The 24,658-nt window shown below is 31.8% G+C and overlaps 2 protein-coding genes across 2 annotated transcripts; both read right to left on the reverse strand.

The window, feature by feature from the left end:
• Positions 1–361: 361 nt before the first annotated feature.
• Positions 362–7,320, reverse strand: LOC134704504 (cysteine and tyrosine-rich protein 1-like). Its single transcript, XM_063563567.1, has 4 exons — positions 7,173–7,320; positions 3,096–3,171; positions 1,300–1,457; positions 362–555 (listed from the first exon to the last, which is right to left on the reverse strand). The coding sequence occupies exons 1-4, from the start codon at positions 7,231–7,233 to the stop codon at positions 362–364; spliced, it is 489 nt and encodes a 162-aa protein (XP_063419637.1). The 5' UTR covers positions 7,234–7,320.
• A 2,130-nt stretch (positions 7,321–9,450) lies between these two features.
• On the reverse strand, positions 9,451–21,126 carry LOC134707003 (uncharacterized). Its single transcript, XM_063566442.1, has 4 exons — positions 20,873–21,126; positions 14,108–14,174; positions 11,761–11,918; positions 9,451–10,171 (listed from the first exon to the last, which is right to left on the reverse strand). Exons 1-4 carry the CDS (start codon positions 20,931–20,933, stop codon positions 9,981–9,983), a joined length of 477 nt encoding a protein of 158 aa, XP_063422512.1. The 5' UTR covers positions 20,934–21,126; the 3' UTR covers positions 9,451–9,980.
• Positions 21,127–24,658: the final 3,532 nt, after the last annotated feature.

A 24,658-nucleotide genomic window follows, 5' to 3' on the forward strand; every position in this document is an offset into this window, starting at 1 on the left:
TCATGTTATATTTGTTATTCTCGTGGTGTTTTGTCTGATGCTTGGTCCGTTTCTGTGTGTGTTACGTTTGGGTGTTATGTCGTTGTTCTCCTCTTATATTTAATGCGTTTCCTCGGTTTTAGTTTGTTACCCCGATTTTGTTTTTTGTCCATGGATTTATGAGTTTTGAACAGCGGTATACTACTGTTGCCTTTATTTATCAATATAATGGAATTTGATACGACTGTCATATGGGAAATATTTCAGAAAAAAATCATCATCAACACAGCGCATAGCAGTAATATTAATTCTAATAGATTTGAGAAATTATGTATTTTGAAGACTTGTGAGATTTTTGTTTATCTTTTATTAACAATGATATCTAATACTTCGGTGGTGGTGCTCCGTAACCTCCATAAGCTGGCGGAGGAGGAGGCTGTGAGTAACCAAATTGTCCCTGAGGAGGAGGAGGCTGTGGGTAACCAAACTGTCCCTGGGGAGGAGGTGGGTACGCCATATTCTGTCCTGGTGGTGGGGGATAACTCATCCCAGCTGGCTGAAAAGATGGTCCTGGGGCTGAAATACAAAAAAAATAAAATAGGAAAATATTTATGTTGAGAAGAAAGAAAATTAAAGACATTAATCTGAACCATTTCTTAAGAAATGAAGAAAAAAAAATGGTATGTACTCCAACTGATTTAAATATGACATTTTTTTCATGAAACATTCCCTGCATGTAAAAAATAGAAATATGGTCTGTCGTCGTCGTACGTTTTTCGTTAACTGTCACAAAGATTATCTTCTTTGAAACTATAAATCCATATTTAACGAAATTTGGCCACATTCATCATTTCAAAAATGTGTCTAATGACCCCATTTGCCAACCAAGATGGCCGACATAGCTCAAATAGAACATAGGTGTAAACATATCTTTGGTCTTTAATTTTTGAATCCGCTTTGACAAAAGAAAGTTTGAAGGAGGAAGATTCATCAGTATGTAGAGTTTTACCTATTATGATTTACGTCAAAATTGTTAGACAATTTCTTATTGGAGTAGTTGCCCTAAAATGACAAATTTTAATACTTTTTCACATTTTACCTTTTATCTTGAAAACAACAATTGATAATAGGGAACTTTAAATAGCATAAGTAACCAGCAACACCAAGATTGTTCAGGGGCAAGCTGAAGCCCGCCTTCAGATTCGGGATTTTGGCGCTGCGTTAACAATCTATTGTTTGCTTTTGGTCGAAATTTTTTCCTTCGACACATTCCCCGCTTCCATTTTCAATTGTATTACTATTAGTTACTGTATTACATACGTGGAGGCTGGACAGTAGTAATTCTTGTTGTTGGTTGTACAACTGTGCCTCTGTTCCCACTGGTCTTCATCTGCTTGCAAACAACCATAATGACAACAAAAACTATAACTCCAAAGATGATGCAACCAACAACTATCCCGGGAATAGCAGTAGTTGGACTGAAATGAACAAGTGAATAATTACAAATATGATAAAACAGATAAGTACACAAAGTTAATGCATCAAGGTTATTTCTAAAATATGATTTTTTGGTTTGCATTACCTAACATCCTTCAAATAAGTTTCAAGAATATGGATTATATTTTGTCTGTTTAAGCTTATATTTCACCTTACGACTCTGAAATTTACTTTAATTTTTAAAAAATTGACAGTTGTGTGAAGACTCGGCAATTTCAAATTTTAATCGTCATACTCTTTAATTAGTTCCATTTCAAACATGAGTCCTTACAAACAATGACATTCACAATAAATAAAAAATCTGCCCATGTCTAAATGTTGTTATATGTATTATGTTTCGTGTCAAGGAAAATTGACTTTTAAATTAATAGACTATCGTACGTAAAATGTGCATAAATAATGAAAGATTGTTAATTTTTCAAGTAATTTTCAAGAACGAAACGGTATGAGACGCGGAAGGTACAAAAGGATATTTACACTCGCAAGTATTCGACAAACTGACAACGATTTCGGGAATGATGTTCAGAAACTTAGTTGCATGAAATAGTTATAGATTTAAAATTAATAAATAAGAGATATTTAAAAAAAAAATATCAAAATGCACACGATGAACAGATTAAAAAAGCCACTGAAAGCAAAAGATTGGGGAATAACTCTGAACTTATCCAACACGTATTTTCAAATACTAGTTTTTCCGAATCACAGACATAGCACGGCATTTTTGTGCTATGATTAAACAAAAGTTATTAGCAAAAGATGATTGTCTGCGACCCCAGTTCATAAAGGTTACACTGTTTTTTTTGGCAACTAGTTTATAGTCAGCAAAGTTAAGTATCACTGAGTTTAGAATTCAGTTTGTGAAATTTTATGATAAAAATCATGGTTGTTGCTTGTTGTTGTTTTACATATATATTTTTGTTCATTATTTTGTACATGAACAAAACTGTTTGTTTTCTCGTTAAAATTGATTTACATTTGTTATTTGTGACCTTTTAAAGTAAAGCTAACTATGCGGTATATGCTTTGTTAAATGCCGTACGATGACCTAAAGGTTTTACTTTCTGTCTCTTATGGTGTGTTGTGGAGAGTTGTCTTATTGGATATCATGCCACATCTTCTGTTTATACTCATCATAGATACCAGGTAAATTTTCTGTACGCCAGATGTGTGTTTCGTCCACACTCATGAATGCCATTCGAAAAAATGCCAAATAAAATACGAATTGTAAAAGCATTTAGAAAACAAAATGCAGAAATATTTTGTCAATTTCATCTAAGGTAATCGATCCCAGAAGTAGAAGTTTCTTAGTATTTCGAAAAATTCAAATTTTGTGAACAGTTTATTTACATATTCGCCCATATCAATGATAAATCATTCACTTCTTGAAATTCAGGAATATAAAATTGGTCGTATATAGTTTATTTCGAGAGAAAATAACCGGTTTGTGCCTTAATAGCAATCTAAAAACATTTGACCTACTATGCTAAAGGTTCGATAATTTTGTTTTCTTTAACAAACGTTCTATATGAAATATTTCTTCGTATTGTATGCGATCCTATGTAAAATAGATATTCGAAACAAACAATATTGTATAAGTTAACCATCTTAAATATACTCACAAGGAATATGAGGAATCACAATAGTAGTAGGAATAGTAGTAGCTGTAATAACAGTAACTGGCTGTGACTGGTATAACTATAAACAAATATAAAACAGAATCATAATCATGATGTAGTAGCCGGCTGTGCATGGTATAAAGGATCCGAATGTGACACGGAAAACTAGAAAGAGGTGTTTGAGAAAAAAGAACACTGAAAACGCTGCTTTTGCTTGCAGGAAATATATTATAATTCAATCCTTCCGTGCAGTACATAAGTTAGTACTTACAATTCTCAAAACAGAAATATTGATACTTGAACTTCTTTTCTTTGTTTCTAATCTGTCATCCGTGTCATACATAGATGACACCCGCATGTGGCTTTATACTCGGTGAATATATATATACACCAAACTTAAACAAATTATAAAAACAAAATTGTATTTCCTATTCATTTATTCATATTATTATCATCTATTCATATAATTGCAGGTTCATTAAAAAAAAAAAAAAAAAAGGGATAACATTTGTAAATAATTAGAATGGTTATAATTATTGTGATCAGCTTTTATATTTCTTCATTATTTTTCAATTTAATAAATATTTCAAATGAAATTTAAAAAAAAAGTAAGTTCACTTGTGACTGACTGAGTCGGGGGAGTGTAAAACTCTAGTGCAAACCAACACTTCAAACCCTTGAACACGAGTTTATAATTCAATATTTCAGCATGGAATGCTTTTATTTCGGATGGACATTTGAAAGTCATGTTTGGATCATCAATTGTATTTATGTATATATATATATATGCAAAATTAAATTGACACGAAGAAACGGGCGTATTGCATTTGTGATAATTTTTAGAAAAGGCAACTTTTGATGTGTTTTGTCATTTGATTTTATCATGTGATAAGGGACTTTCCGATTTGATTTTCCTCTGAGTTCAGTACTTATGTGATTTTATTTTTTACAGGTAACTTATAACGGATCGTGCATATTTTTAAAAAGTATTCCTCCATAAAAGAGCTTATAATCATTTATAATACAAAACTGTGAGTCACTTTAGGTTAAAATTATATAATATTCACCAGTTTGGGGTTTCATGACGGACACTGTGAATTCGAAGGCAAATAAAGGCAATAGTAGTATGCCGCTGTTCGAAATTCATAGATCAATTGAGAAAAAAAACAAATGTGGGTACAAACTAAAACTGAGGGAAACACATTAAATATAAAAGGAGAACTACGATACAACATAAACACAACATTCAAATTTTTAAATCAAATAAAGGGATTAGAATGTTATGCATAATGATTACAAACATAGGTTATCTCATGGTCTAAAAATTGTGGCAAGTCGTTAAGAGTATAAAAAAACACATATACAAACTTGAACTAACACAACCATGGTTATAAATAGAACTTGCCGGTATTTAGAGCTTTTATCATGGTGTAATGATGACTACTTTCTGATGAATATGTTTTATAATGCAAAAAAAAAACTGTGTTAGAAAGTTATTATTGAAAGAATCTTTTGAATACATCTATTGTTTTTTACTATTGACCTGTTTCTAACAGTAGTTTTGGCGCAAATGAAGGTATTTTTGTTTCAAATGAAATGGCAACAAGCGCAAAAGCACAGCACCGGAACATACATTCATTACCCAGAGGGGGAGCATGGGTCAACCAAACACCGTCGAGGAAAGACTGACAAAACTAGAAAAAGAAAACTGACTTAAATGTTTTTACACTAGTAATTTTTGAGACCCTATATAGCTTGATGTTCGGTGTGAGACAAAGCTCCGTGTTGAAGGCCGTACCTTGATCTATAATGGTCTACTTTTATAAATTGTTACTTGCATGGTGAGTTGTCTCATTGGCACTCATACCACATATTCCTATATCTATATTATAGACACACTCACATTAAAACATTACAGTGAAAGCAAGACATTAAATTACAAACTTGGTTGATATTGATTACTGTTGAAGATTACATATTTCAAAACTTAGCAGAATAAATATGAAATGATAATATTATTTCTATAACTAAGGACATACGTTGAAAAATAAATTAAACTCTCTCTAACCGAATAACTTTTACAGATTAAAAGATATCACTGAAAGTTAAAAAAATGTCGATTAATGTTATGGATAAGAAATGTAAACAGAAACCCAAAATATATATACAGCACAATGCATTTTAAGTCCAAAAGATCAAAACTGTGAATTGTATGTAAGAGTACAAAATTGTATGAGCAGTTTAGTCACATTTTCCAAAATAATTAAGAGCTAATACTTCTAAGTACACGGTATTATTTACTTCAATTCAGATTAAAGAGTTTTTAAAATGAACGTGTGTGTTATTTATATGTGTGTCGATGGTGGTCACTTCAGATTTCATTTATTTATCTATTATTTTTAGTTTTCACTAAACAATTTGAGTTTAATTTATGTCAAGACATTTAAATGTTTTGTGTAAGAAGTGGTGTATAAGGCCAAATTTTTTTCTTTAAACCTTTATTCAATCGGTTCAAATCAACAATGGTTGCTGTTATTGTCTTCCTTTATTATTTAAAAGAGTCATAAACATCATGATAAACGAGTGTTAACAGCTAAAAACTTAGATACTTTTGATCACCTTCTATGTGTTAGAATCAAAATAGTTTGAATTGGTTGTTATACTAGTTTGTATGCGTCATGTCCTTGTCTATCGGAATTCACAAGTCTTACAAGAGGCTTTAAAAGAGGCTATGAATTTGTATAATTGGTGTATATGGACGTATATAAAGATGTCTTATTCCCTCTGTAATCCCAGTTTGGTAAATTGTTACCTGCATTTTCCAAAGGGGTCAACATCGGACAATGAAAACCCGTCGGGGAAAGACTAACAATACCAAGTAAAAAAAAACTGACGAATAGACAAACTCAAATTATGATATTTCACTAAAAAGTTTGAACAAGACTAAAATTCAAGTTAAAAAAATCATATTGATACGTTATACAAAACACTTTCCTGTGTTAACTTTGAAATGTCAGAACTCACGAACACATGTCACCTAATAACAACTCATTTGGATTCGTTTTTGAGCATGAGGTTTCAAAACTGCCTATCAGTAATATATTTGCTAAAGATGTATCTTCACTTTTTATCGATCAGGGAAGTGTTTCTCCTATTTCGCAAAAAATAGTGGAAAAAAAGTTTTATTAAAGAAATTAGTGACGAAAAGTGAAAAAATATTTATTCACTAGCTTTTAAATGTACTATAGAAAGCAGACTACAAGCTTTCCAATATAACATGTTACACAGAATAGTCTCACATTATTATGTTCTTCAAAAATATATACTTTCCTAAACTGATGAAAGTGCCAGTTGTAAAAAATTAGAAACCATAGAGCATCATTTTTATGAATGTACAGAAATAAAACAATTTTGGAGAGAATTTTCTAATTGGTGGTTTTAGCTTTTGGAGTAAAAATATTTTTGAATAAAGACATTGTCATTTTTGGTGTATTGATTTCTGATAACTTAGTATTAAATTATTGCAATCTGCAGTAAAGTATTACATAAACTATGTTAAGAACACACAACAGTTTGACGGACGCAATAAATTAATAACGTGTTGTTTTCAATATTTGACAGACTATTAATATCTATGCAAGCTTTTCTTAAATTTTTGAAAAGACGTCTGGAGATATTATGATAGTTATAACTTAGATTTACGAGTTTGACTGTCCCTTTGGTATCTTTCGTCCCTCTTTTATATCTTTCTAAAGACAAACACGAGACATTTATCTATATATGGAGGGAGGGTTTATGGAAGTTATTAAATTAAATTTATTTTTGATATGATAATATATATTTAATGTATTCCAAAGTATCCTTAAGACGTATCATATACCGAGTATTCACATCATTTACTTGTAAATTCCTACTATGTCTTATTCGTAATATATCAATAGTATAACAATGCCATAAATAGTATGTCATTCACTTATGAATTGTAAAAATGTATGTATGCACTGAAGTTTGAACACCAAAAAGATCCATAAACTCCCGTGGGTTTTTTTTCATACCATAAAACTGAATAACAATAATTACCTTCATTTAGAATACAGACAGCAAAAACGATAATCCAGTTTAGAACAGTCATTTTGACCATTCATGTACATATAAATGTGGTATTCTTACGATTTTAAATATATCTCACAGTGGTACAAAATTTATAAATATTCATAACGTTTAAATATTTTTATTAAGTATTAAAAGTAGAAATATTTAAATGGTCAGCACATGGATGCAAAGTTTATATCGTGTAACGAACGTAAACACAACGAAACTAGTACATGAAAATGGTTTTTGTAAGACTGATATAACGATATAACGATATTTCGAAAGTTCAATTATTTTAAAACAGCTCCAATAAAGAAACGAATGAAAATGACATACTTTTATTATCAAATTGAAACGTCTGTTTCTGCAATGATATTGATTTTTTTCCTTTGCATTTATAAGAAATTTTTCCTTTGCATTTATAAGAAAATGGGAATATTGTGATTTTGACAAAAAATACATACGCTTTTTTGTAGAGATTTCGTTATAACAGTATAAACATAAATTACTCAATTGATTATCTATGTTGTGCTAGCGTTTATTTTTAATAAAAAAAACTTTAACCAAATTACATCACACTGAGTCGAGCGCACCCTTTAAGAAATACTTGAATATGTTCATAATTGAAAAAAATAATTCATTGATAGCACCAAATGACAGGCATGAGTCCCTGAAAAAAGGCACCTATGTACTTGTTGTGTTACATTAAACTATATATAGGAGATATTTGTTTGGCAAGTGCCTATATAAATAATTCTTAAATAAATTACTCACACATATTGTCTGATTTCATCAATTTATGGTTTTTGAGAACAATGTTGCAATGTATGAGCAAAAAACGTATCATCTGCGCTGATCAAGTTTCAGCATAAATTGTTAAGCTTAATCTTAGATATATGTAAGACATAAACACAAAACTACGATCTTTTTCAATAAAGATTATGGTACAGAAGTCAGCTGTTAGACGTACTTGATATCCAACGATGTTCGAGGCCAAAATATTTGAAAATCGTGCATGTAATACACACATTGAAAAGTTGATAAACAAAACAAAAAACGTGATAAACCAAACTAGGATAATTTATCTGAGTTTAATAATAGTATGCAACAGAAAAATCCTTAATTATCCATATTTGCATGCTAGTACCGCAGTATACTATATTTGGCTGTTGATATCCTCTGGAGCCAACAGTCAACAAACAATGGTCTCCATTGACACCATTTGCGAGTATGGTCGTGAGGAAAAGATTATAGTCCGTCGGAAGGGGTCGATAAATGGCTGATCCTTGTTTAGAGAGAGCCATATCTCTTGCACGTAAAAGACATCCTTGTAGATTTCGAAAATGAGTAGGCTGAATGCTGCGACAAGGCAGCACTCGCAACCCCAAAGTGGAAAGGGATTAATATAAGTTGCAAAAATTGTATTCTAATCCACTATGAATAAACATGTTTAAACTAATGCTAGTAATAAATCATTCACTACAACAGAAACACATAAATTCATTAACATGAATATTGAATTAGTTTTAAAGACATATTAAATTTTTAAAAAGCAAAACATAATAGAAAATGACATGTATTATGGTTGTATTTTACAAAAACAGAATACTTTTGTTAAATCATTTGATTTCGAACTTTGTCACATGAAACTCAAATATAAGGGCAAATAATTCAGATAAAGTTACTTTTACAATAGAATGTGCTAAGAATTTACCTATTTTATTATGTAGCAAGAAATCGAGTCCGTGATCCCATTTGTTTCTTTTTCTTATCTGAAAGGATAATATTAGACCTATTTTCTCAGAATTTATTTTAAAATTCTATGGTGTACTTTTCGTTCCATGGCAGAAAATTGGGGTTTCCGTGCATAATCTATACAAAATCTGTCAACAATGCACACACTGTAGCATGAAAATAAGCAACTTGACCCTTTCTTCTTATTATTATTTTTTAAAAAGATAAACTTCATTTTGGCAAATTATCAAAAACATCCATGGATTATAACGTAGACACCCCATCTACCTTAAACTGGTTAGCAGAAAAACGCATGGCCAAATCCATTTACAAATAAGAGGATATCATTATATCTTACAAATACTGGTATGATTGTGACGTAACTTCTCGTGGTCACGATTTTCCAAATAACGTGTTTGACAAGGCGTTCAAAAAACCATGTTGTATATGGAATGTTTTTTCCTTGGGAAACATCATTGTCACCATGGCACTTTAAGCAATCCGTGAACATAAAACCAAGAAACGTTAAATCTGAAATCGATTTTCCTTTTTAATGAATTGTTGAACTGTAGGACATCTTTGTTCTTCAAAAATATCATTGAGCAGAAAAAAATATGTCTTCAACTTACAAATTACAAAAACTCACGAGTATGCTACATTGACATTTAAAACTGTATAATCACAATGCGAATCGCTGTTTTATAAATATTCATTTTATATATTTTTGTATGTGTTTATTGTCACCGATCTGGGTAATAGAAGAGGGTTCTACAATCACAACATACAATGAACTCGGATCATATGTACAGGTTGTTGCAATATCTTCCTGTTCTCAATATGAGGAATATATTTACATTGTGTATTCCTGTTTGAGTATGAGAAATATCTTTACAGTACAACACATTATAGGCCGTCATTTGTGTCCTGCTCGAGAAGTATGGGAAATATTTCAGAAAAAAATACATCAACGCAGTGCATAGCAGTAATAATTCTTTTGGTGAATTTGTGAAATTGTGTATCTTGCAGACTTGAGTTTTGTTTATCTTTCTTTTACTTTAATGTCTAATACTTCGGGGGTGGTGCTCCGTAACCTCCGTAAGGTGGTGGAGGAGGAGGCTGTGAGTAACCAAATTGTCCAGGAGGAGGAGGAGGTTGTGGGTAACCAAACTGTCCCTGGGGAGGTGGGTACGCCATATTCTGTCCTGTTGGTGCGGGATAACTCATCCCGGCTGGCTGAAATGATGGTCCTGGAGCTGAAATATAAAACAATAATGTAAGAAACTAGTTATGTTGAAAGACACTAATCTGATTCATTACTTAAGGAAATGATGAAAAATGAAATAGTATCTAATCCAACTGATTTAAATACGACAATGTGATCATGAAACATTCTCTACCTGTAAAAAGTACATATATATATTTATTTTTTTTTAAACCAAAGCAACATCAAAACAAAATGTTAAAGAACTGATTTCGCGTATAATTCTACAGATAATATTTTAGATCTTAAATTATATAACATCAGTATTGGCACCGACGTTGGTCCAGTATACACAAATATTTAATTTAGTTTGTTGCAAACATGTTAGTTTTGGATTTTTATATTACATCTTTGATAGGAAGCTTATTACTTTAGTATCAAAGAAATCATTTTCTATTGCTTATTATTTATGTTAGCTCACTTGGCCCGACGGGCCACGTTAGCTGATCCCATCATTTGGCGTCCGTAGCCGGGTTGTCGTCTCCATTCTTTCGTTACCTTTTGCAAAAACAATCTTCTTTAATGCTGTAAAACAATTTCTTATTGAAGCAGTTGCCCTCAAGTGACAAATTTTACTACTTTTCCACATTCTGACTATTATCTTGAAACGATATAAGATAAAGAGAAACAGCATAAGTTCTCAGAAAGACCAGATCTACCAATAGGTCTTATTACTAATTCTACAGGCGACTGGTTATTAAAAGTATTGCTTTTAAAATACGATTTTTATAAATTATTTGGTTTTATTTAAGGAATGACTGTAATATTTTTTCTGTCTATGAAGAAATAACATAAAAAATTAGTGCTCACTGAATAAAGCGCATAGCGGGTTAATTAACAATGTGCACCACATTTTTTTATGTTATTTCGAATAGACAGAAAAAATATTACAGTCATTCCTTAAATAACACAAAATAATTTATAAAAATCGTATTTTAAAAGCAATACTTTTAATAACCAGTCGCCTGTAGAATTAGATAACAAAATAACGTCAGCCAATCAGAAGACGCGTTACATCCAAAATTAAATTATGGTCCATTATCTTTTTAAAACTATAAAAGATAGATATAAATTGTATAGCTAACAAATATGATCAGCAGACAAGATCTACAATCAGGTCAAATTCTGCCAAAAAAAAAGAAATAGGCGATGGAATTAAATGCATTTAAACTTATATATGATAAAGAGAAACTGTAAACAGAAGTCTTCAATGTTGAAGATGTTTTGTGTTTGTTTACTCCATGTTTGCTTGACGTAATGGAGAAGGGTTGATATCTTTAAATAAAGAAAAGCAATCATATGCGCTTGTTCCAAGATTGGAACCTCTGGGTACTGTTAGTCTTGTGTGTTTGTTCTTTTAATTTTGATTCATTTATATTTTTTGGAGTTTAGAGTGGTTTTGTTCGCAAATAATTATTGTTCAGGGTACAACTGAAGCCTGGTTCCGCATGAGGGATTTTTCTCTGTGTTAAAAATCCATTGTTTGCATTTATTTGTTTTTCTGATCGTAGGTCGAATATTTTTCTTTTCGACACACTCCCCGTTTCAATTTCAAAGTCTATAAGTTACGGTAATACATACGTGGAGCGTGAACAGTAGCTATGGTTGCGGTTGGACGCACAACGGTTTGTCTATTCCCACTGGTATTCATCTGCTTGCATACAACCATAACAACAACAAAAACTATAACTGCAAAGATGATGCAACCAACCACTATCCCGGGGATAGCAGAAGTTGAACTAAAATGTACAAGTGAACGATTACCAGTCTGATTTTATTATACATTTGTCTGCTCTATTCATACCAAGTTAAACATCTTATGTATATATCTTCAATAGATATAGGAAGATGTGGTGTGAGTGCCAATAAGACAACTCTCCATCCAAATAACAATTTAAAAATTAAACCATTATAGGTTAAAGTACGGCCTTCAACAATGTTTTCTGCTGGTTTGCAACTCCAAAGATGATGCAATCAACAACTTAACCGGTTTCAGCACTATAGTTAGTCGGACAAATATGTTCAAGTGAATAATTACAATAGATATAGGAAAACGTGTTGTGAGTGCCAATTACAAATCTAATAATAAAAGATACATGTACATTATTTGATCTATCTACCCAACGTTAAAGCATCCACGTTATATCTAAAATTTTATTTCGCCGGAACACATTACCTGACCTTTCTAGAATTATGATTGTACTTATAATCTATATGTTGTCTGTTCTAGCTTATACTTCACCTTAGTTTTAACTAGAATCATATTCAAAACAGTGTGGTCCTGGCCATTAATTGACGACCTAAATTATCCCATTGACTGTGACAGATTAGGTGAACGTTTGTCGGTAACAATCACTGCTTACTATGTACTTGTTAAAGACACAGAATCTGTAGGGTCACCAAAGGTTCTCAACACCTAAATAAAGCAATTCGAAAAACGAATCCGGAATAATACGATGTGTTGATTTATATTAATAATATAAATCAAAACATAAAGGTTATTCCTGAATAATTTTTCGACTAATTTTATTATTAAAGGCGTTTAGAACCTTTGGTGACCCCACAGTTTAAATTCTATAATAAGTAAGAAGTGAGCAATGGTCGTTACAGACAAACGTTCACCTAATCTGTCCCAGTCAATGGGATAATTTAGGTCGTCAATCAATGGCCAGGACCACACTGTTTTAAATATGATTCTATTTGTATAAATCTTGAGCTTGAACGCAGGTAACTTTAGTCAGACCTTTCACCTTCATTTAACTTTACCTAATAAGTCACAATTGTTGGAAAATACATCATACGGTGACCTATAAATGTAAATTTCTGTGTATTTTTGGTCTCTTGTGGAGAATTGTCTCATTATACCACATCTTCTTTTGTATATACACATAATACAATGAATACTTAAATAATTAAAGATAAGTCAGAATTATTGAAAGTTAATGAATACTTGGTGGAGTTGAAGTCTATTTCAGTAAATAAGAAATTGATTTACGGCGATAAATCTACGACCTGAATTAGAGTCAATCTAAACCCGTGTGATAAATTTCAGTACACCGATCACTTAAAATGTACAAGAATTCAATGCTTTTGTCATATAATAGTAACATCCGTATAAAAAAACAATATAATCCCAAGAGTTCAGTCAAAAAGGACAGACTCGGAAACGACCTTAACAGCTGAGCAAAACTAAGATCTAGATGATGTACCACCACCGCAAATATCAATTGAGAGTCAATCGACGCCCAGTAGAGAAGGAAAGGAATGCCGTAAATGCTAAAATGGGAAGGAAAATCCGATACGTCTCGTTGGCCTTCCACTAGGTGTTGAGGTTACACAAGATAATGAAAAGTGCCTCATTATATCAGGGATAGAAAAAACTTTTAATACTGAAAACAACTAGTAAACAAAAGATGGCTAATATTCAATCTAAAGTTGAATATATGAAATAATGAGCGTGATATCCCAGACTCGAAAACTTAATAAAGTAAAATAAAAAAGGATTGTAATAATTTGTGTATCAAAGTCCTTGTCAGTTTCAAACATTATTATGTGTCCTAAACATGGTATCACGATTAATTGAAATAAAAGTCTTTTAAGACAGTGCTTTACATAAAGTTATATCGTGCGTATTATATTTTCGATAACGTGTCAGAGTTTCAACGACGACGTCCCCGAAATTAACTTATATTTTCAAGCAAAGGACTTAGTGAGGACTCAGCAAATTCATTTTTTTTAATGACTGTCACATTTCTGACTTGGTTCATGCATTTTCCGGTGAAATTTTAAATCAAACCTGGTTTTATAGCTAGCAAAACCGGCTTCTTGTATGACAGGTTCGAACATTTTCTTTCTTTGATAAAAAAAAATCTCTAGTAAAGGATATTCGAAACAAACAATATTGTATACCTATCTAGAATATACTCACACTCCAGAATAACTACAATATCTGTAGGTGTAGTAGTAGCTGTAATAACAGCCCGTGACTGGTATAACTAAATATGAATATAAAACAGAATCATAATCATAATAAAGAAACCGGCTGTGACTGGTATCACTAAATATGAATGTAAAACAGAATTATAATTATGATAAAGTAGCCGGCTGAGACTGATATAACTGTAAACGAATATAAAACAGAATCATAATCATGATAAAGAAGCCGGCTGAGATTGGTATAACTGTAAACGAATATAAAACAGAATCATAATCATGATAAAGAAGCCGGCTGAGATTGGTATAACTGTAAACGAATATAAAACAGAATCATAATCATGATAAAGCAGCCGGCTGTGACTGGTATAACTAAATACGAAAAATTTACAGAATCATAATCATGATAAAGAAGCCGGCTGAGATTGGTATAACTAAATACAAAAATAAAACAGAATCATAATTATGATAAACAGCCGGATGGGACTGGTATAACTATAAACGAATACAACACAGAATCATGATAATGATAGATGAGCCGGCTGAGATTGGTGTAACTTTATACGAAAATGAAACATAATCATAATCATTATAAAGTAGCTTACTGACATTGGTTTTAACTAAAAACGAATATAAAACAGAATCATTATCATGATAAAGTAGCTGGCTGATATTGGTATATCTGTATATCTGTATACAAATATAAACAGTAGTCATGATAGATATAAAAAAATGTGGTATAAATTCCAATGAGGCAACTCTCCATCAAAATCACACCTTGTAAAAAAGTGAACCATAAAAGGCCTTCAACACAGAGTCTAGACTCACAACGAACAGCAAGCTAAAAAGGGCCAAAACAATTGCCAATGTAAAACCATGCAAAACCAACAGTCTAATCTATATAAAAAAAGAGAAACGAAAATCTCTTTTGAATCATGAACAAACGACACCAATCGAAAATCAGGTTCCTGATTTAGAACAGCTGCAAACAACTGCGATGGATTTCAACGTTTAAATAGTCGTCAGCCTTCACCCAACCTGAAACAATTGTGTAGCATCACAACATAGAAAGACACACTATAAAATATCAATTGAAATGGCTTAACCCAATCAAAAGACACATGTTAAAAAAATTAGTGAACATACACTGAACAAATAAATTTCATATATGAAACAATGTAAATACAAAATAAACAAAATAAGAGGTTGAGATGTAAAAAACAATATCAGAACACAATCATAAAAGAGAGACGTAAGATACAAGAGGGACGGTCAAACTCGTAGATTAAACATAAACTAACAACTCCATGGCTAAATATTTTCAGTATATGAAAACAAAATAAAGTTTTCTATAGTTCTTTAATTAACGAAAACATGGTAAATAATTTATCAACAGAAAAAAATGTTTTATTAAAGGGACATCTCTCTAAACAGAGAAAAAACGACCCACTTGTAAAAGTCTATTAACGAACAGTTTTCTGGTTCAGGTTTTTATCTGTTAAAAACCGATAGAAATTATTACTGAAGAATAAAGAATGTCATGTGGGCTCTTGTTATACAATTAGAGAAGCTAACTCTTAACCAATAAATCTTATAGAATATGCATATTAAGGAATACGTTGATATGATTGGTCAAGAGGACTTCCGCTATTGATCTTGACGTTGGTTATTTTTCGATAGACGACGTTGACCGAACTTCTTTTCGTAACCAATGTAAACAAGATGGCGTCGATAATAACAACGACGTTATTTTTTTTTTTATTTTTCTGCAAGTTAATCGTTGAATAAAATAATACACAAAAACATTCGTTTGAATGATAATAAGAGTTTTTGCAGTTTAATTTTTATCAGATATCAAATTTCATTGTGTACATATTTTTGCGTTAACCAACAAATATATTCATGTGCCAGGTATATTCAATGACATAAATATACAATTAAAGTGTAATAGAGGTAACGAGTGTGAAAACAAAATATTCATTCTCTCCAATTTAAAAGAATTATAAGAATTAAACGCCTTTTTAAAGGAATTTATTGGTGTATAAACTAGCCCAAGTCACTCACAAACATTTATCATAAAAGTCCTGTGGATATTATTTGCGCCAATGAAACGTATTGTACATCGTATATTTGACGTCACTTTGGGCGCTGCTAACAGTGATGTGATTTTGTAATATATTCGTTTTTTATTCTATAATTACTAGTCACCACTTCAGTTTAATCATGTATATATATTATATAGTCATTTTATAAAATTTACTGTTTGCAAAACTATATATTATTCTTGATAATAATGATGTTTTGTCCAAGGCGGATAACCCTGGCCTCGCAACTTTTTGGAACTTTTGGTCCTCGGCGATCTTCAACTTGATAATTGTTATGGATTTCAAACTTTTTACATCTGAGCATAGTTTTGTGTGGACGTAGCGCGCGTCTGGTGTTTTAAAATATTTTTTATGCCCGCGTCACACTGTCCCGATTTTTACGCCGATGGCAACACGATAATGGAAATTTTCAGAATCGGGACTGATCGTATCCAGATCGGGCTATTCGTTGTGCCATCTTTAACCATCGGAGAACCATCGGCCACTTTTTCTAGCTTTCGGGGACAACTTCGGGAAGGGTTCTAAATTTTTTAACATGTTAAAAAATCCCCGAAGGTGCGTCCGATGTTGAGGGTTCGTATTGAGTTCGTATCACCATCCTCACCAACGTAATGTCACCGGGAATGCATCTTTGAACATCGTATTGCATTCGTGTTTCCATCGTTTCCATCGGGCAGTTTTGAAATTACGATGTCTACACGAATGATCACGAAGCTACCCGAAGGTCTTACGATGACAACACGACTTCGTGAAGTCTTCGTAATCCCGTCGTGTTGTCATCGATTAAAAGTACGAAGGCGACAAGATGGAACTACGACGGCAATAAGTCCAGCTAAATGTAAGTTAATTTTCGCGCTAAAATATATTTAAAGTGTCATGCGTGATATGCACTGGTCAGTCTAATACGACAGTTAAGAAAGACGTTCACAAAACATGGAGCTCATAATTATATGATTCTATGAGAAGAAGAAAGGCGACAGCGTTGTTTCTATTAATTCAAATGGAATAGGTAGAGCTGCTATTACAGGCTCAGGATTTACTTTTACAAATAACATATTATTTTTTGTCAATTTTTCATATATCAAGTAACTTAATGAAAATCATTAACGCGCCTCGTATACCAACACTGCAGGTACACGTATATAGGGAAACCAACTTTCTCTTCATTGTTATGATTTTTTATGTATCGTCTGAGTTGTTGTCACACGAATGTTTACTCCATAACCATTTTGTTTTCTATGTGTCATATTTTGCCGCATTTGTTGCTTTCCCCACATCCTTCCTTTTGTCTATATTATTATGATATTTTCCTAGAAAGAGCTTTTTTTGAATAAAAGGGATCAACGAACCCATTACCTTACCATTAAGACAGATCAGTAAACATGGGCATAATTATGGGTGATTATTCAGACTAGTGCACACATTTTATAGTTCAAACAAGGCAATGCCGAGCGTGGCACACCCCTCGTATGTAACATATTGGGGACAAATATGGACACTATATTTGTATATGACACATGTAGAAAATGGTAAATTGATGTACACGACGTCTTTTAGACATCGTATGGCCATCGCGCCATCATCGTAATCCATCGTGTAGCCTTCGTAATCCATTGTGTAGCCTTCGTGATCCAACGTGTAGGCTTCGGCTGAGATATGAAGCTTAAATACCCGTCTTCGGTTAACCTTCGTATGTCCATCTTTTGCTATCGTATATAATTTCGGCACCATCGTATAGACTTCGTTATTCATCGTACTAGCTTCGGTCACTTTTTTCAGGAGATCAGGACCAACTTCGTACGAACGTACAATTTTCGCATTCGGGTGTCCATCGTACATAAAAATCGGGACAGTGTGACGCGGGCATAAACCTGTTACCTTTGGATGGCTATTATTCGTTTGTTTTTCTATCCCATATTTTATCCCAGTTATCTGTTTATTTATTGTTACCCTGTCGTGTAATGTTGTAATTTTAATGTTATAATGAAGACTGCCATTAAAGCGGGAGGTTTGGCATGCCACACACCAGGATTAACCCACAAAAAGTTTTTTTTTCATAAAATGCCCTATAACAAGTCAGGAAAATGGCCATTGTTACATTATAGCTCGTTTCTTTGTGTGTTACGTTTCGGTGTTGTGTTTCTGTTGTGTCGAAGTTCTCTTATATTTGATACGTTTCCCTCAGTTTTAGTTTGTAACCCGGATTTGGATTTTTTTCTCTATCGATTTATGAATTTTGAATAGCGGTTTACTACTGTTGCCTTTATTTGTATTGGTTCAAATGAAATATGGTTTGTGGCGTTAATGAAAATATGTTTTGGCTAAAATGAAATGTTCATTAGCTGGAAGGCAAAGCACGGAATTTACATACATTTACTTAGGGGGAACATGGGGCAACGAAAAAGCCGTCAAGGAAATACTGACAAAACCAGGACAAGAAGGAAACTAACGGATAAACAAACTCAAATTATAATATTACACTGAAAAAAAAGATTTACCAACACTAATCTGATTGATATTGTTCACTGTTAGAGATTAAAGGTGTGTTAAGAACTTGGGAGAATAAATGTGAAAGGATAATCTGATTATGACAATTAGGAACATACATTTAGGAATAAGTGAATTTTTTCCAAACTGATTGATTGATGATTGATTTACGTCATCAGCACAAAAATACAATATCGATGCGTTCACTAATCCAATAACTGTTATGGATTAAAAAATGTCACTCAAAGTTCAAAATATATTGATTGAAAGGTATGGATTATGAATAATGAAAGCAACCAAAACCGTTAAAATATATATATTAAGCACAATGAACTTTAAGTCCAAAATGTCAAAACTGTGAAATTTATGTAAAAGTACAAAATTGTATGAGAAGTAAATCACATTTTCCGAAGAACAGTATCAAAAATGAACGGAATGTGATGCGATTGTCATTCAAAATAGCGCTATTAAACCAGGTTCAATCCACCATTTTCTACATTTGAAAATGCCTGTACCAAGTCAGAAATATGACAGATGCCGTCCATTCCGTTGATGGGTTTTATCATGTGATTTTGACATTTGATTAGAGACTTTCCGTTTTGAATTTTCCTCGGAGTTCAGTATTTTTCTGATTTTACTTTTTATCTCTATGTGATTAATTCAATTTAACACCAAAGTTTGAAAATTTTACATTTTGTTTCTTTTTGTATGTGTCGACGAGAGTTCACAGATTACGTTTTTTAGTTTAGTTTTCATTAAAATATTATAGTTTAAAGTATATCATGGCATAAAAAAAGTATTTAAAACTAAGTTATGGTGTATAAAGCCAAATTGTGATCTTTAAAACCTTTATTTAATCGGTTCAAATCAACAATGGGTTTAGTTGTTAACTTTGTCTCCTGCTTTTATTATTAAGTTTTATAAATAACAATATAAAATTGAAATAAATTTCAAATACGTTCGAGTCAAATAGTTTGAATTAATTGTTATAGTGTGTGTGCGAGTTTCCTTGTCTATTGGAATACGTAGGTTTTACATCACATCCACGCTCTTTTGTTCTACAATGGCTGATCCGAGCTGGATCGTCCTCACCAGACCTCCCTAGCTAGATGTTCGTTGTTTTGCATGCTCTCCTTTGTTTTGTAATATTTTGGCGGGAATCCCTAATCCACAATAAAATTTTCTTTTACGGAAAAGAAATACTATCAAAATGTTTGTAGAAAAAATTCCAGTGTCTATGCTGTCAATAGAACTCAAGACAAGACCTTTATCATATAAATCCACAACTCAAACTCCTACGCAAGGACGACTGGATACAAACACTCTGTTAATTTAACATATTTAAACATTGTATCCGGTGCTCATTAAATGTATATACTATGTAATGATATACCATAAGGATTTTGTGCCATTCTAAACTAGATTTTCGATTTTCATTATCACTGAACTAGTATATATTTGTTTAGGGGTCAGCTGAAGGACGCCTCCGGGTGCGGGAATTTCTTGCTACATTGAAGACCTGTTGGTGACCTTCTACTGTTGTTTTTTTCTATGGTCGGGTTGTTGTCTCTTTGACACATTCCCATTTCCATTCTCAATTTTATTTATAAAGCGTAAATGATTTTTTAGCTAATCTAGAACAGCTGGGATTTTTAAAAAAAGTTCGGCCATCAGGATGATCTTACACTGAAACACTGCGTCCTCTTGGGATAATTATTACAGAACGTTATATGTCATTGCCTTATACTATTTTTCTCTGCTGTCTTTTCATGTTTTATATAATCTGTTATATGTTGTTAAGTTTGTCCTAGCATTCTAGGCTTTTGCAATTAAGATTAATTACTAGTAATTCATTCATGTACGTAGGTGAAGGTTTTTATTTCTCGTTTTAAACCCTGCTGTATTACTAGAGGGGTCAACATCTGACAACCTTCAAGGAAAAACTGACAAAACCAGGTCAAAAAGGAAACTGACGAATAGACAAACTGAAGTTATAATATTTCACTGAAAACAAAAGTTTGAGAAAGACAAAAATTTAAAGTTAAAATTTAAAAAAATCATATGTATATGTTATATAAAACCCTATCCTGTGTTAACTTTGCAATGTCAGATCTCTCGTGCGTTTCGTGGGTTTTTTTTATAACACAAAACTAAATAACAATAAATACCTTCATTTAATATACAGACAGCAATAATGATAATCCAGTTTAGAACCGTCATTTTGGACATTCATGTAAATATATATGTTGTTTCGTTTGATTTTAAAAACGTCACAGTGGTGCAAAAGTTTTAAATATTAAGTTTTATAAGCAGACGTAATCTCTATTTAAATGTTAAGCACATGAATGCAAAGTTTATGTTGTGTAACAAACGTAAACACAACGAAATTAATAAACGAAAGTGGTTTACTGCCCCTCGTGTAGGCCAGTTCTGATATGCATAAATTATAGCAATTTTACCTGACCATATCGGGAAATAGGTATTTAGTCGGATCTTAACACGTACGTGTGATTTGTTCAAACCGGTTTTCGATAAAAATATACGAAGAAATGTCAAAATGTTTAGGACTTAATTAAATCCGTATTTCGGTAAGATTGTGCAAGCATACGATTTTTATTGCGTCTTACACTTTGAGAAGCGAATAATCTGTAACTACTTTATTCAAATATTCTGTAAAAACGTTAATTTGGAGCTATGAAAGTCAAGTGGCTAGAGAATTTTTCCTGAGGAAGTTTTAAAAAAGTGCAAAAAAATATTTTTACAGTGGGTTAGCTTTCATTAGTATTCACTATCTATAGATTAACAACTTTTGGTTATATTTATAATTCAGAATCATCCTTGAAGGTGGAGTGCAATTGCGCAGTTAATTAATTATATGGATGTGCCATTTGTATGATGAGTGACATTCCGTGGTATTATGTGCCAATTCGAAAAAGTTATACGATAATTGTCTCCCCTTAACAGGTTCATTTTTTTATAATTATGTTTAGGTTTCTGATATAATTTTGAATAATTAGAAAATGAATCAATGCAATATATTTCAGTTTTTGTTATTGATGTATCAAAACAATTGATGTACGAATTTAATTTCCTAAATTTGAAACGTTTAAAAAATTTTACATACCAATATAAAGAACTTTTTATCATTTTTGAAATAGACTATGAATAAAAATTGCTTTTAAATTACTTCCCTTCATGATAGATTGATTGGGAAATGAGCCAGAGTTATCTATTTGTGATCACAGAGAAGGACTAGCAAACAAATTTTGATTGCAGCTAATTAATTGATAAAACAATGTTCCCCTATAAACGAATGTTATTTTATAGAAATAAAAGAACTTAGTTAGCTAAATCTACAAATTTTATTTGAAATTATGATTTTTTATTGAAATAGATTAATATGCTACATGATGATGATGATAAAACCACTTAAGATATCTATTCGTAGTACTAATTTATCGTAGAACATGTAGAAAAATTCGTCCCTACGGAATAAATCTTATCTCTAGTATTTTTATGTATATCAGTTCTGACATGTTCAAAGTGCAATTGCATTAAAACAGCAAACAATCGGAATAAAATATATAAATGCTTGTTTAACCACAGAAAATCAAGGAATAATTCATATAATGTAGGGCTATACACAAAAACAGTTTAATAAATTACGAAGTGAGTGTCTGTATTAAGTCACTTACTTTGTGTTTGGCAAAACGTTTAGGAATTTTTGTTTTCAATGCTCTTCAACTTCGTACTTTATTTGGCATTTTTAACTTTTTTGGATTCGAGCGTCACTGATGAGTCTATTGTAGACGAAACGCGCGTCTGACGTATATATTAAATTTAGTCCTGGTATATATGATGAGTTTATAGGACAGTTGTGACTCAATAATTGCTCGTCTTTGCTTGTTGTATGGTTAATTTATTTGTTTGTAACGGTCATTTATAGCAGATTATTCAAAAGTGTGCACCAAATGTTTATGTCATTTCGAAAAGACAGAAAAAAATATTACAATCATAAGTAACCCTTAAAAATGTTGAAGACGTCAAGGTCAGCATAACAAAAATATGTTTCAGCCAATCTGAAGACGTGTTACATTCAAAATTAAATTATTTTAATTATTCAAAAAACATTTTCACATTACATATTTTGGAGTATTTGTGATTACTTATTTACAATTTGGAAGTCAATTGTCATACTGTGCAAACTGCACTGTACAACCAAAATGTCTATGTTCATGAATCAATTCTTTATAATTAAAGATTTCTGACCGTGACATATTAAACGATATTTTGACAAAAGTTTGAAGTGACCAAATGACAAATTTCCTCGAAGGTGATATTCAACAATGAGAATGTTTTCATTTCATTTGATTGTTGTTACGCAATTTCTCGTTGTTTTTTTAACAACAGGTAGTTCTCTTACATTTGATACGTTTCCCTCGGTTTTAGTTTGTAATCCGGATTTGTTTTTTCTCTATCGATTTATGAATTTTGAACAGCGGTTTACTACTGTTGCCTTTATTTACTGTCCGGTTAGATATAGCGACAGCTATTGGCTTAAACTAGATAGTAACAAAAAGTTACAAACTTTTCCCGTCTCGTGATAAGAAATCAAATGCCAGAAAATAACCTATGTGTATTTTAGTTCCGATCAAATGTCATCAATTCATGCTTGTTTTATTATACTGTGTGTTGCACCTTGAAAATGAATATTGAAAGATCAATTATTTAATATACGTGTTGAATTGCTATGTTCATCTGCAATGTGCACGATTTGTTTTGCTAAACAATGTTCCTATGCAATGTTTATGAGCATGCATTATCTGTATTATGTAACCTCTGCCAATCAAGACACACCTCACGAGTCGTGTCTATTCGTAAATGTTTTAATTTTTCAACAAGTAATGTGAACATATGTTTTGAATTAGGATATATCTATACTATTAAACGAGATGACCTAATTTTGGGTGTGGCTTCTCTTCTTTCCACAATAAATTAATCATCATGCCTCTATGTCCTATGGGTACAGTGCATAATCGCATTTGTCATCCATTCATATGATTATTCAGATTGAGTTATTTTGAGTGATAAACGAGAAAAGAGACGTCCGGATATGTTTCCGTCATTGGGCGAAATCTTAAGTCAGATTAGACTTCCGGTTTGCGTTTTTCTGTATACTTTGAACATACATTAATACTACGAATACAGTGTATTTTCTGTCTTATATCCGTCATTGGACGAAATTTAAGTCAGATTAGACCTCCGGTTTGCGTTTTTCTTTTTACTTTGAAACAAATGCATATACTACGAATAAAGTGTATTTTCTGTCTGATATCATTTTCAAGTTTACTATCCACGGCGGTCACAGGGTTTATTAATTAATTAATTAATTCTTTATTCCGTAAGCAAATATACAGCTCATAGGATTAAATACATACACAAATTATACAGTTAACATAAACATATACATAAACATATAAAGCATTACTATATAGCGGAGTTTGGCATATAATTTACATTGGTAATAAAGGTACAAAACAAAAATCAAGTGTTACGAATTTTCTCTGCCTCGTACAGATATTTACCCAGATTATTTAATTCTTTAATATTTCTTACAGATAGTAATTGAACTAATTTGAAGGTAGATGGGTTTCTGTAATAATATATCTTAATATATTTACTTCTGACATTTACATATTTATCACACTCTAATATAAAATGATATTCGTCTTCGATGACTTTCTTATTACACATATTACAAACACGCTCATTTCTGGAAATATTAAAGTATCTTCCAGTTTCTACATTAAGTAAATGTGAATTTATTCTATATTTAGTTACATATGACTGATATAAACTGTTCAATGGTCGATTCAAATAAAATTGCAAAGTATGTCCATCATGTATATATTGATATAAATAACATTTTGAAGTGTTTTCAAAAAATGACAAGG

The sequence above is a fragment of the Mytilus trossulus genome, chromosome 1, assembly GCF_036588685.1.
Source record: "Mytilus trossulus isolate FHL-02 chromosome 1, PNRI_Mtr1.1.1.hap1, whole genome shotgun sequence".
In the NCBI taxonomy this organism is placed as follows: Eukaryota; Metazoa; Mollusca; class Bivalvia; order Mytilida; family Mytilidae; genus Mytilus; species Mytilus trossulus.

Excerpts from the sequence above, each read along its gene's own strand:
- LOC134704504 (XM_063563567.1), bottom strand. The coding sequence starts at position 7,233 with ATGGTCAAAATGACTGTTCTAAACTGGATTATCGTTTTTGCTGTCTGT. Across the intron at positions 1,458-3,095 it reads TGTGATTCCTCATATTCCTT|TCCAACTACTGCTATTCCCG; the intron begins GTGAGTATATTT and ends TGTTCATTTCAG. Across the intron at positions 556-1,299 it reads TACTACTGTCCAGCCTCCAC|CCCCAGGACCATCTTTTCAG; the intron begins GTATGTAATACA and ends TTTGTATTTCAG.
- LOC134707003 (XM_063566442.1), bottom strand. The coding sequence starts at position 20,933 with ATGTCCAAAATGACGGTTCTAAACTGGATTATCATTATTGCTGTCTGT. Across the intron at positions 14,175-20,872 it reads TGTCTGTATATTAAATGAAG|TTATACCAGTCACGGGCTGT; the intron begins GTATTTATTGTT and ends ATTCATATTTAG. Across the intron at positions 10,172-11,760 it reads AGCTACTGTTCACGCTCCAC|CTCCAGGACCATCATTTCAG; the intron begins GTATGTATTACC and ends TTTATATTTCAG.